The sequence below is a fragment of the Acomys minous genome, assembly GCF_964271855.1.
Source record: "Acomys minous genome assembly, chromosome: 12".
In the NCBI taxonomy this organism is placed as follows: Eukaryota; Metazoa; Chordata; class Mammalia; order Rodentia; family Muridae; genus Acomys; species Acomys minous.
In genome coordinates, this window is record NC_140493.1 from 25,505,081 (window position 1) to 25,516,626 (window position 11,546).

General features: G+C 55.5%; 2 protein-coding genes across 4 annotated transcripts; one reads left to right on the plus strand and one right to left on the minus strand.

Moving 5' to 3' along the window:
- The first annotated feature begins 10 nt into the window (after nt 1-10).
- On the plus strand, nt 11-3,849 carry FOXH1 (forkhead box H1). Of its 2 annotated transcripts, XM_084750941.1 has the most exons (4): nt 11-76; nt 1,444-1,748; nt 2,015-2,119; nt 2,221-3,849. In XM_084750941.1, exons 2-4 carry the CDS (start codon nt 1,482-1,484, stop codon nt 3,052-3,054), a joined length of 1,206 nt encoding a protein of 401 aa, XP_084607067.1. In that variant the 5' UTR covers nt 11-76; nt 1,444-1,481; the 3' UTR covers nt 3,055-3,849. The 2 variants fall into 2 exon arrangements, with proteins under 2 accessions (XP_084607067.1, XP_084607066.1); XM_084750940.1 differs by lacking the exon at nt 11-76 and having other exon boundaries at nt 586-1,748.
- KIFC2 (kinesin family member C2) lies at nt 3,555-11,530 on the minus strand. Of its 2 annotated transcripts, none has more exons than XM_084750875.1 (18): nt 11,340-11,530; nt 11,011-11,095; nt 10,720-10,868; nt 10,482-10,620; nt 10,250-10,395; nt 10,100-10,165; nt 9,880-10,008; nt 9,429-9,506; nt 9,204-9,318; nt 9,017-9,126; nt 8,042-8,150; nt 7,873-7,928; nt 5,291-5,395; nt 5,083-5,204; nt 4,863-4,986; nt 4,641-4,770; nt 4,297-4,553; nt 3,555-4,214 (listed from the first exon to the last, which is right to left on the minus strand). In XM_084750875.1, the coding sequence occupies exons 1-18, from the start codon at nt 11,436-11,438 to the stop codon at nt 3,960-3,962; spliced, it is 2,274 nt and encodes a 757-aa protein (XP_084607001.1). In that variant the 5' UTR covers nt 11,439-11,530; the 3' UTR covers nt 3,555-3,959. The 2 variants fall into 2 exon arrangements, with proteins under 2 accessions (XP_084607001.1, XP_084607000.1); XM_084750874.1 differs by having other exon boundaries at nt 7,765-7,928.
- Nucleotides 11,531-11,546: the final 16 nt, after the last annotated feature.

The window sequence follows — 11,546 nt, forward strand, 5'->3', positions numbered from 1 at the left end:
TCTGCGAGGGCGGGACCTAAGGAGCGCCCTCCTGGGGCGGGGTCAGCCCCGGTAGATTGGCTAATGCTGTAGAAAGGTTTTTAGTCCCCTGTTCTACCCTGCCATGAATGCCTTTGCGCCCAGGGTTGGGGAGGAAGGGCAAGTGTCCTGGTGTTCCCGGAAGGGTGATCTCTATTTATCCTGGTCTTTGATAGAAGAGTAGGAGTCCTTCCTTTAAAGCAGAAGCATCGTTGGTCGGAGGAGGCAACCACGTGTCACCAGGGGGGGATGGACAGCGGTTTGGGTCATGGTTGGGCCCTAGGTAGGACACTGTGGTCAGGGAGAAGCGTCCAGGAGCCTTGAATGTCAGACGTAGGAGCCCAGGCTTCTAATCAAGGAAGGACTAGTGGAAAAGGCCTCAGACTTGTAGAAGACAATGACTTCCTTGCTGAATAGGGCTGAGGCCAGAGGTCTGAGGTCTCTTGCTGTGCCTGGGGAGACACAGGACCTGTCAGCTAGAGCCCTGAGATCAGAAAGCAGAGAAGGGCAGGAGGTGATAGGATTCCAGGGGAAGACAGATGAGGGCTTGAAAGAAGAGTCTGAGATAAGATCACAAGCCAGCCAGGGGTAGGACAATCAGGAGAAGTGAGGTTCCATTGTGCTTGTCCTCCGTGTATGCGGCAGGCACTCACGGCTGTATCTCCCTTGGCACCTTGGTATGAGGGGAGGTGCTGCACAGGAGAAGGTGAATTGCTGAGTTCTCAAAGCACTTAGTGCTGGTGTACATCTCGGGCCTTTGCCTCTGACACCAGCCACTGCCGTCAGTGCCCTGATTCGGATCCTCATTGCGAACCTGCCCGTTGTAGTAGCCAGGAGAACTTGGGTAAAGTTTAAAACGTAGATGGTGACTGAGCCCAAGGGTAGAGCCACCAATTAGATGGCAGAGGAAGAGGTAGATGCCCACATGGGCTCCTATAGCATACTTCTTGGGGAAAAAAAAAATCACTGTACCCTCTTGTTTCTGGGGACATGCTCTAGCTCTATGCCTTTTTGGTCCAAGAAGTCGTCAGTCCGTTCGTTTCCCCCCACACCCCCATCAAGTCGGGGGTTGCAGACACACAACCCCTCCAGCCTAGGGTATAACATCTTTTGAGTGCTTTGTCTTGAACTCCTGGGAATTCTCCATCCCTCCCAGGGTAGTTTGGCTAGGGACCTGACCCAGGCAGATGAGGTACCCTGGGGTAGATCTCTTTCAAGGGCGTTTCCTTCTAGTTTAGAAGGAATGCCAAGACAACCAAAGGCCACCTGGGAGTGGTGACTGATTTCAGGAGGCCAACAAAAGTCCCTACTGGAATCCTTTTCAGCCCTTCCCTCCAAGATTAACTGAAACTTGCTAATTGTGGCAACCCTCACATGTTCCCCTCCCCCACCGCCTCCTCCTCTCACCCCTCCCCCTTTCATCAGAATGATAAAGAAAGGGCCTGGCCTGCCCCTGTCCCAGCATGGCCTCGGGCTGGGACCCTGCCTCTACATACGGTCCGCCTACCCTGAGCCCCCAGTTAGGCCCGGCTGCAGCCCAGGGCTACCTCCCTTGCATGGGGCCTTGCAACAACTCTCATCTGAGCCCACCAGAGGCCGAGTCTCCTTCAAAGACCCCCAAGAGGAGGAAGAAGAGATACCTACGGCATGACAAGCCCCCCTACACCTACTTGGCCATGATCGCCTTGGTAATTCAGGCCGCACCCTTCCGCAGACTGAAGCTGGCCCAGGTGAGAGGGTCCCTCACGCTCGCGGGTCACAACTACCCCTGGTCTGTTGTCCACTTACTATGGGCCCAGGCTCGGCCTTTACGTAGTCCGCTCATCCTTACCAGTGAGACCAGCCCTGAGATGCCTTCTTCCACAACCCCCACTCACTCTGCCCTCCGGCGCAGAAATCTGGCTCCCTGAGAAGGGGTGCCCTTGGGGTCGGCCGTACGGGAGGGAGAGGGCACTGCTGCTATCTCCTCACCGCGCCAAACACTGCCTGGTTTCAGATTATCCGTCAGGTCCAGGCAGTGTTCCCCTTCTTCAAGGACGACTACGAGGGCTGGAAAGACTCCATCCGCCACAACCTTTCCTCTAACCGGTGCTTCCGTAAGGTGGGGTGGTCGACGGTCGAACCGGGGAGGGGGTGCGGTATGGGCGAGGAAACCCTGAACCTGTGGGTGAGACAGCCACACCCAAGCTGCCCACTCTCTAGGTGCCCAAGGACCCTGCAAAGCCCCAGGCCAAGGGCAACTTCTGGGCGGTGGACGTGAGCCTGATCCCAGCAGAAGCGCTGCGCCTTCAGAACACTGCCCTGTGCCGGCGATGGCAGAACCGGGGTACACACAGAGCTTTCGTCAAGGATCTGAGCCCTTACGTGCTCCACGGCCGGCCTTATCGGCCGCCCAGTCCCCCACCACCATCCAGGGAGGGTTTCAGCATCAAGTCCCTGCTAGGGGACCCTGGGAAAGAATCGACATGGCCCCAGCATCCTGAGGTCGCCCAACAGAGCAGCCCAGCTCAGGCAGGCACCTGGTCTAAGGAGGAAGAAGGGTTGTGCCCTGTCCCCTCTAACCTCTCTGAGAAGCCTCTGTGGCCCCTCTGCTCCCATCCAGGGCCCACAAGAGTAGAGGGGGACACTTCCCAAGGGGAAGTCATGAGGCCTTCTCCCCTTTCCTCAGAGCAAGGCACCTGGCCTCTCCGCTTACTTCAGGGTTCCTCAGATGCCATGGGAATGTCCAGGAGGGGGAGCAGAACTTCCTTGTGGGGACAGTTACCCACCTCTTACTTGCCCATCTACACCCCCAACGTAGTAGTGCCCTTGGCCACTCTACCTCCCACCTCTTGTCCCCAGTGTCCATCTCCAACCAGTCCAGCCTACTGGAGTGTAGGTACTGAATCCCAAGGGTCCCAGGACCTCCTTGGTGATCTAGAGTCCCACTTTCAGGGAGTACCACCCAACAAGAGCATCTATGATGTGTGGGTCAGCCACCCTTGGGACCTGGCTGCTCCTGCCCCGGGCTGGCTCCTTTCCTGGTACAGCCTGTAATACCTCAGGGCAGACAGGGCTGCTTCTCTCTTCCACCCTCGGGTATCTTTTTTTTTTTTTTTTTTTTTTAAATAAATAACCAGAGCTAGGAGCATGCCCACAGCAACAGCTTTAAAACACCAGGCACACAGCCTTGCTGAAACCCCACGGCTTTAATTGGTTTCTCCAGAAAGGGTTTTTGCCTCTGCTAGATAACGGCAGGTCTGGCCACCATGCCTTTGACTACCCCCCACGCCCCCACCCCCAGGGACTGGCTCTGGAGATGCAGGGCTCGACCTAGCCCCCACCTTCTCAGGCCCTCATCTACCCTCCCTCTCTCACCACACCCTCCTGGCTCCAGGCTGGGGGAAGGAAGAGCCAAAAGTGGGTCCGGTGTGAAGTCTTGCCCTCCCTCAACTGCCTGGGTAAGAGGTAGCACCTTTTGGGGTGAAAGGGTTAAGAAATGAAAGACGGGGCCCTGCGTGATTTGGGTGTGCTGAAGTAGAGGGAGAGATTAGCAGTAAAGGAATTTACAGCATTTAATTCCGAGTCTGATATTGGGGGCAGGGTGGTGACTTGGGAAGCCACTTGGTCTGGGGTCTGGTTCCTGCCGCTCTGGGTCCCCTGCTGTGTGTGGTGATAAGGACAAATGGTGATAAGGAAAGAGAGCTAAGGGCCTGTGGCCCAGCTGGGGGTGGAAGGGTGGAGGCAATCATTTCTCCAAACATAACATTCCCCGGCCAGATCAAGAAGGGGAGACTGTGGGACTCTTTGGGGGCAGTTAGGGCCCCAGAGGGGTTTGCTGTTGTTGTTGTTGTTGTTTTTAAAAAAGGTTGACTTGGGAGATGGGGAACAGGAACTTCCCTGCTGCCTCTGCCAGCAGAGGTTATGTTCCCAAGCCCAGATCGAAAGGCTCTGACCCAGATCTAGGGAGGCAGGTCCCCTGGAGGCTCCAGAGTCAAGCCGGAACAGCTGTTGGGGCCAGGACTTGGAGGGCTGCCAGGAGACGGAGTAGGGGTGCAGGAAGTTCCAGTGAGGGGTGTGTCAGTACTGAGAGAAGAAGGGGTTCCAGAGCGTGGGGCCCGACGTCGCCGTGCTGGCCCCAGTTCCACTTGACCCACTCGCTCGGCGAACTTGAGTGAGCATATGGTCTCCCGGAGATCTTCCGCCCTCGTGGAGATCTACAAAAGACGGGGCACTCATGCATAGTGGCGGGGGCGGGGCGGGGCAGCGCCTCAAGCTTGCGCCAGCCTAGGGACCCACCTGCAGCAGCAGAATCGCAGTGGTGCCTGCACCGAGCGCTGGCTGTAGCAGGCGTGTAAGCTGTGAGTCGCGGAAGGGCACGTGCGGTCTCCGAGCTCGGAGCGCGGCCATCACTCCGCCTAGAGCCAGCAAGGAGCGGTTGATTGCCTGGGCCTCCCTCAGACGCCGGGCGCCATTCTGGTCTCTCTGTGGCATGCTGGCCACTCCCGCCTTCCACACGCGCTCGGATCCCGCCAGGTCCACCAGGTGCAGTGTCCCTGCAGGTGCAAATGAGCCCGTTGTGGAAGGGGACCTCTAGCAAGCCGGAGACCCAGCAGGGCTTAATTAAGCACAACCAGTGGTACCTGTGATACCCTGGGCACGAGGTGGAGATGCAGCACGGAAAGTCAGCGTAACCAGGGCGTGGGAGCGGGAGCTGTGCTGGTTCATGACCGTGGCTGCTGTAGCTCGGTTGCTCCTCCCTAGACTCAGCATCTAGAGAGCAGAGCGTCCGGAGTAATCTGATATATATATATATTCCCTGGCCCTAGTTGGGAGCTGACAGGGGCCCAGTAGGGCAGCCTTACCTGATGAAGGGCTTCCAGGTTAGGTACATCCCAGTGTGTGAGGCCAGCCACTTGAATTCCCCCCTGCCCTGCAGGTCCCTGCCTCACTACCAGGCGCTCTGGAGGCCCTGTAGCTAGGAGGTCCCTGGAGAGAAAGGGTGGGTTTGGTTCTTCACTTTCTAAAAGTAGCTTCAGAACCCTGGGCCAGGGGCAAGGAGAAGGCCGCCCATGCATCCCTGACCTGACCGCCTCGTTGTAGATCTCCACCATGCTGAGGGTCACATGGTGGTGCCCTCCAGTCCCCATCTCCCGGAACAGCAACTGCAGTGCCCTAGGAGCTATGCCAGGGTCCTCGGGTGGGCCCTGAGGACAGTGTGCAGTGCCGCATTGGACTCACATACAAACCCCAGGGTCTAACCCTCCCGCCCCAAGTGTACGCTCCAACCCACCTCCATGCTGTAGGTTTTCCCAGTCCCAGTCTGACCGTAGGTGAAGATGCAGACGCTGTACCCTTGGAGGCAGGACAGCACAGCAGGCTCCAGCTGCCTGAAGACCTGGGGACAGAACACAGGTGGGAGAAGTGTGCTCAGCCCTTCCCTACTTCCCTGTTTAAGACCTGGAAGGGTAGTGAGTGCAATCAACGAAATGTGAGCCAAGTGTAACTCCCCGGGAAAGTGGCTCCCCTTTTCTCATACATAGCAGGCACCCTAAGAATTGGTGGGGGTGGGGCATGACAAAAGAACAACAGTGGGACAGAATGTAGAGTCCCAAAGAGCGATTAGAAGGTCCTGGGAGTGGGGGGTGAGCAGTGGTCAAGGGCTTGCATGCCAGGACTGGACTGACCATCCTTTCTATGCTTTTCTGGGTTATTCCTACGGCAACTCATGGAAATGTGCGCTGGAGAACCTGAGCAGTACTCAACAAGAAAATAACCCTGACAGGGAGTGGTGCGCACGCCTTCAACCCCAGTCCTCAAGAAGCAGAGGCAGGCAGATCTCTGAGTTTGTGGCCAGTTTGTCTACATTGCTAGTTCCAGGCCAGTGAGAGATACATAGTGAAAAAATTAGTTCATTGGGCCAGGCGTGGTGGCCCACGCCTTTAATCCCAGCATTTAGGAGGCAGAGGCAGGTGGATTGCTGTGAGTTCTAGGCCAGCCTGGTCTACAAAGTGAGTCTAGGACAGGCAGGGATGTTACACAGAGAAACCCTTGTCTTGAAAAACAAACAAACAAAACAAAAAATAATAATAGTCAATTGCTGAGTGTGGTGGCGCAGGCCTTTAATCCCAGCACTTGGGAGGCAGAGGTAGATGGATCACTGTGAGTTTGAGGCCAGCCTAGTCTACAAAGCAAGTCCAGGACAGCCAAGGCTATACAGAGAAATCCTGTCTCGAAAAACAAAATAATAATAATTCATAATTAAAAAATAAAACCAAGGGCTGGAGAGATGGCTCAGAGGTTAAGAGCACTGACTGCTCTTCCAGAGGTCCTGAGTTCAATTCCCAGCAACCACATCATGGCTCACAACCACCTGTAATGTAATCTAACGCCCTCTAATGGTGTGCAGGTGTACATTCAGGCGGAGCACCGTATATATAATAAATAAATCTTTAAAATAAAATAAAAAATAAAACCAAGAAAGCCCCTGGGTATAGGGGATAGTAATCAGACAGGACTATAGAAACCAGGGAGGCATGAGGCTGAAACGTCTAACCTGTTGGGCAAAACTGATATTGACACAATAATAGCCTTTTGAGTAACTAACTACATGGCCAACCTTGATACCAGAAGGTTCTTAGAGATGGAATGTCTGTCACTTTTGATCTCTAATCTTATAGTCAATGTCTAGAATTACCAGAGTGAGGATAAAAAGTTCAGGACTGGGAGGTACAAAAATGGGGAATACAGACCGGGCGTGGTGGCGCAAGCCTTTAATCCCAGCACTTGGGAGGCAGAGGCAGGCGGATCGCTGTGAGTTCGAGGCCAGCCTGGTCTACAAAGACAGTCCAGGACAGCCAAAGCTACACAGAGAGACCCTGTCTCAAAAAAAAAAAAAAAAAAAAATTGGGAATACAGGTGAGAAATTTCATGATACATTTGGTCCAGTTCATTAAACTGATGACCTAGTCTAGGCTACCCAGAGTACAGCAGAAAAGAGTAGGGAGCTGTGTATGGATGTAGTTTGGTGTGGGAGATGACATCAGCGGAACGAACATATAGGACAGATAGCCAGGTGGGAAGTAGGTGGCGAGTCTGTCCCTGCCCAACATGACATTATACTGTGTCTGTGTGACCAGCAGGCAGCCTGGGTCTTCATTGCCAGCCCTGACCCTTACCCTTCTCAGTTCTGAGCCTCCATCTCAGTCACAGAAGCTCCAGCAGCACAGTTTATGTGCCAATGGAGACCGTGCATGAAGCAAGTTGGGGTAGACTGCTTTTCCACTGGTGTCTGGCCAGAAAAGAGGGAGGAGGAGGATGGGAGCAGGGCAGTGGGGGAGCGGTGGGGCCGGCAGCTGCTCTGCTCACCTATCACCGATGCTCCCACCTGGTCTGCCTTAGGGTCACCAAGCAAGTGGAGGCTCTGCCTTCACAGATGGCCAGAACCCGGATCATAAGAAGGAGGATGTGTCAATGAGGCCTGGGCACAAGAGGCTCCAAGCCGTCCCCCATAAGATCACAGCCCTGCCTTCACCATTGTGGTACCCATCCATGCCCTACAGCCAGTTCTACACAAGCAGTAACTCACCTTAGACAGATTTCCTTAGCACTCAGCTGGGCAGCCAATCCTGCCTCCAAGGACTTTCAGTGGCTCCCTTCCCTGATGGAGCGAGCCCAGCCTCCCACCTTCTAGCCATGGAACGGGCCTCTCATGGACCCAGGGGGACTCTGAGGAAGGGTCAGGACAGATGCAAAGGTGGCTGTCACCTCCTCCTGGCTGGCATCTGGAGGAAAGACCCAGTCCAGGCGAAAGCGATGCTGGCGCCCTCGGTAGCAGGTGGTGATGGTCCCCCCTTGCCCCGGCTCCACGCTCACCAGGCTGGAAGGTGTCCCTTCAGCAGGTCTCAGCCGACACAGAACACGAATGTTCCCTGCATGGGGGACCACATCAGCAGATGGATTGACTCCTCAGCCTTGAAACATAGACAGCCCTTACTCTTCCACCCTGTAGTCACCACTGCTCCACTCCCAAAGCCAATCTCACCCTTGAGTTCTAAGAGCCGCCCTGAGCATCCAGCTGGGGGTCCCTGCTGCCCTTCTGGAAGCTGAGTCCTAGCCCCTCCAGCTGACAGAGCCCCAAGGGCCCAGGATACCTGTGAGGAAAATAAAGGTTTTCCAGGCATTCAGTGGATTTGAAAAGAATCTAGGAATCGGGCTGGAGAGATGGCTCAGTAGTTAAGAGCACTGTCTGCTCTTCCAGAGGTCCTGAGTTCAAGTCCCAGCAACCACATGGTGGCTCACAACCATCTATAATATGATCTGATGCCCTGCAGGTGTACATGCAGGCAGAATACTGTATACACAATAATAAATAAATCTGAAAGAAAGAAAGAAAGAAAGAAAGAAAGAAAGAAAAGAATCTAGGAATCATAGGCAAGAATATCCATTCGATTATCTGTCCTTCTGGGCGTCTCAGCAATTGTCAGTTTTCACAGTATAGAAATGAGCTTACAGGCTGGAGAGGTGGCTTGGAAGTTAAGAGCACCATCTGCTCTTCCAAAGGTCCTGAGTTCAATTCCCAGCAACCACATGGTGGCTCACAACCATCTATAATGAGATCTGGTGCCCTCTTCTGGTGTGCAGGTGTACATGCAGGCAGAACATTGTATAAATAATAAATAATCTTAAAAAAAGAAATGAGCTCACAGCTGGGTGTGTGTGTGTGATCCTAACACTTAGGAGGCAGAGGCAGGTGGATCACTGAGTTTGATTAGCCTGGTCTACACAGTAAGTTCTAGGACAGCCAAGGCTACACAGAGAAACCCTGAGAAGAAGGAGGAGGAGGAGGGGAAGGAAGAAGAAAAGAAAGAAAGAAAAGTCAGGACACTTTGGGTCATTTAGAAATTATTCAACAACTGAGCCACTGGTATGGGCAGCTCCTGAAGGATGGTAAGGGACAAACAGTAACAGAGGCTCCCCTGGGAAGAAGAGTGAGCAGACTGCTTATAGAGATCCTGACCTGGCCCTGGGCCTCACTCAGCGAGCCCTGACAACTCTGGGTAAAGGTGCTGACCAATCCTCGGAGGTCCCCACATCCCTGACGAAGGCTGGCCATCCGTGCCCGAAGTCCTAGAGGAGGAAGGCCATTGAGAAGAGAAGAATGCATCCCAGGGCTTTCTCAGAAGCCACGTGCTCCCGGCCCTTACCTGCCAGCTGTCCGTGAACCTGCTGCAGCTCCTGTCTGCAGTTCTGTTCCGTCTCCTGCTGGAGCTTCTGGAGAGCCCCTCGAAGGCCCTGCAGCTGCATCTCCTGTACCCCCAGCTGTCCCTCCCAACCCCACTTCTGTCATGGAGGAAAACAGGCACCAGGCTTTGCCCAGACTTCACCTCCCAGCTTCCTATCTCTCCTTGTCCCTGGGTCCCTTAGCCCACCTGGACTCGAAGAGCCTCTGTGGTGTCCTGGGCCTCTTGAAGCTGGCCCTGCAGCTCCAACAGCGCCCCTGCCTCCTCCTACAGGAGAGTGGGAGCCAGATGCGCCACAGACCCGAATGGAAACTGAGGAAAGGCTGTCCCATAGTTCCATTTCACAGGCCAAATCAAGAGCGACAAGAATGGATGAATCTATAACACCCAACTGCATTCGGGGCGCCCTGTCCCAGCCTCTTTGTTCTCCTGCGGTCACACAAGAGAGGCCAAGAACTATGAGCATCAGCTTCATTGATGGGGCTACTCTGAAAAGACCGCCCCGGAGTTTGCCCATAGTTAGGGACGGTCCCCTACTGAAGCGAACGCAAAGTCCTGAGGAGGTTTAGGAACAGTTGCTGGACACCGGGTATACAGAAGCCTGGGCTGCAGATCTCACAGCAGCCAACTAGTGGGGTACCTGTGGAGCTCTGGTGAGGGGGCTAGGGCCCCAGTGCAGCAGGAGGTCCCGAGTAAGGCTCAAGCTCTGTTTCAAGGCTTCGTTCTCCAGTGTGAGATGCTGGACTCTCTTCTCTGAATCTGTCACCCCCTGACAGAGAGGGACGTCATCAGAGCCCACCTGGAATTCCCTTGACCTTGAAGTCCCAGCCTGTCTCCTATGCCCACCCCCAGAGCCTCACCACTCCCAGGCGGAGTCTACTCAGCTCTTCTTCCTGCTGCTCCAGCTGCTGTCTCAGCTCTTCCAGCTGTGAAGGAGTCAGGGACGGGATGGGATGCCTTTTCCGATCTCACACCCACCCAGTCCCTGCCACTCCTGATTCCCTTCTCACCTGTCCAAGAATGAGCTGTTCCAACCGCTGCCAAGCTCTCTGTTCCTCCTCCAGTTGGGGAGGCTGATGTTCCTGGGTCTCTTCCCTTGGTGCCTCATCCAAGCTGGGAGACGGTTGAGAGGAGCTTTCTTCCTGTGTCGGGGACCCTGGAGAGGGGTGGGCCCAGTTACATGTAAGAAATTGTCTGCTAGAGAGCAAAGCCAACTCCGATAGCCTCTGCTGCTTTACAAACCATCTCGAGAGGAGGGCTGCACTAGGCAGGCTGGCTGAGTCCCCTGGAGAAGGGCCTGCCTCCCCCTGGGGCTCCGTGTCCATGCCAGAAGGGCTAAGAGCTGACTTGTTACTGTCAACAGTGGGGGGACCTCACCGGGCTGTGAAGGAAATAAGAACCAAAGGAGAGAGGAGTTGGGATGTGAGGAGGGCAGAGGCTAGGGAAAGGAGTGACTGACTGCTGGAGCCGGGAAGCTCACCTTGCCCAGGTCAGGGGGAGTCCCGCAGCTCTCTTCTGCCCTCAACTGGAGGGAGAGGAACTCAGCAAGGCGCATGAGTGCCTCTTCCAGGGACACCTCAGCTGCTCCACCCTCTGCTCCCTTCTGACCATTTTCAGATTCCGAGCAGCCTTCGAGGCCAAACAGTGGAAGGAAGAAGCACTCTGCATCGATCGCTGGACGGGAGGCCTTTCTCCCTCCCAGTGAAGTCACGGCACTCCAATTGCCGGGCTTCCCCAGGCCCTTTCCCAGCAGCTCCCCGCATGCACCTACCCGCCAGGCTGTTCAACTCGGTCCACAGTTCTGAGGCGAACTGATCCGGGCGGCGGCGACCCCTAGGTTTGCCACCACCGCCTCTCTGGGAAAAGAGCATGGGGCGCCAATGAGGGTGCTGGCAGCATGTGTGGCTTCCCTTCTGAAATGGGCCAAGGGGTTGGGGCTCAGGTCTATGACCCCGACATCTACACAGAGACAAAACTGATCTCGGAACAGTCCTATTCCCCAGAGCCAGCGCCTGAAGGACACAAGCTGCACAGTTCAGCCACGACCAGATTTCAGAACGACGTGGGTAACCAACCGTGATGCAGGCCCACTCCGCTCACCTGGGTGGGGTCCCCGGGGTCCGCGGCCGCCGTTGCCCCGCCATCCCTGCGGAAAAGACTGTAGAAGATGTAGATGAGCAGAGAGTAAAAGGCGTACATGGGGGCGCGGGGCGGCAGAGAGCACCGCTTCGCGCCGCCCCGCGTCCCCGCACCAGGACTCCGCACCCGCCCGCCGCAGTGCCCGTGCGCATGCTCGCGGCGGCCGCC

What these genes read in the sequence shown, in the direction of transcription:
- FOXH1 (XM_084750941.1), top strand. Translation starts at nt 1,482, where the DNA reads ATGGCCTCGGGCTGGGACCCTGCCTCTACATACGGTCCGCCTACCCTG. An exon ending in GCAGACTGAAGCTGGCCCAG is followed by an intron (nt 1,749 to 2,014) that starts GTGAGAGGGTCC and finishes GCCTGGTTTCAG; the next exon opens with ATTATCCGTCAGGTCCAGGC. An exon ending in CTAACCGGTGCTTCCGTAAG is followed by an intron (nt 2,120 to 2,220) that starts GTGGGGTGGTCG and finishes CCCACTCTCTAG; the next exon opens with GTGCCCAAGGACCCTGCAAA.
- KIFC2 (XM_084750874.1), bottom strand. Translation starts at nt 11,438, where the DNA reads ATGTACGCCTTTTACTCTCTGCTCATCTACATCTTCTACAGTCTTTTC. An exon ending in CAGAGGCTCTTCGAGTCCAG is followed by an intron (nt 9,319 to 9,428) that starts GTGGGCTAAGGG and finishes TGGGAGGGACAG; the next exon opens with CTGGGGGTACAGGAGATGCA. An exon ending in ACCTGGAAGCCCTTCATCAG is followed by an intron (nt 4,771 to 4,862) that starts GTAAGGCTGCCC and finishes TCTGCTCTCTAG; the next exon opens with ATGCTGAGTCTAGGGAGGAG.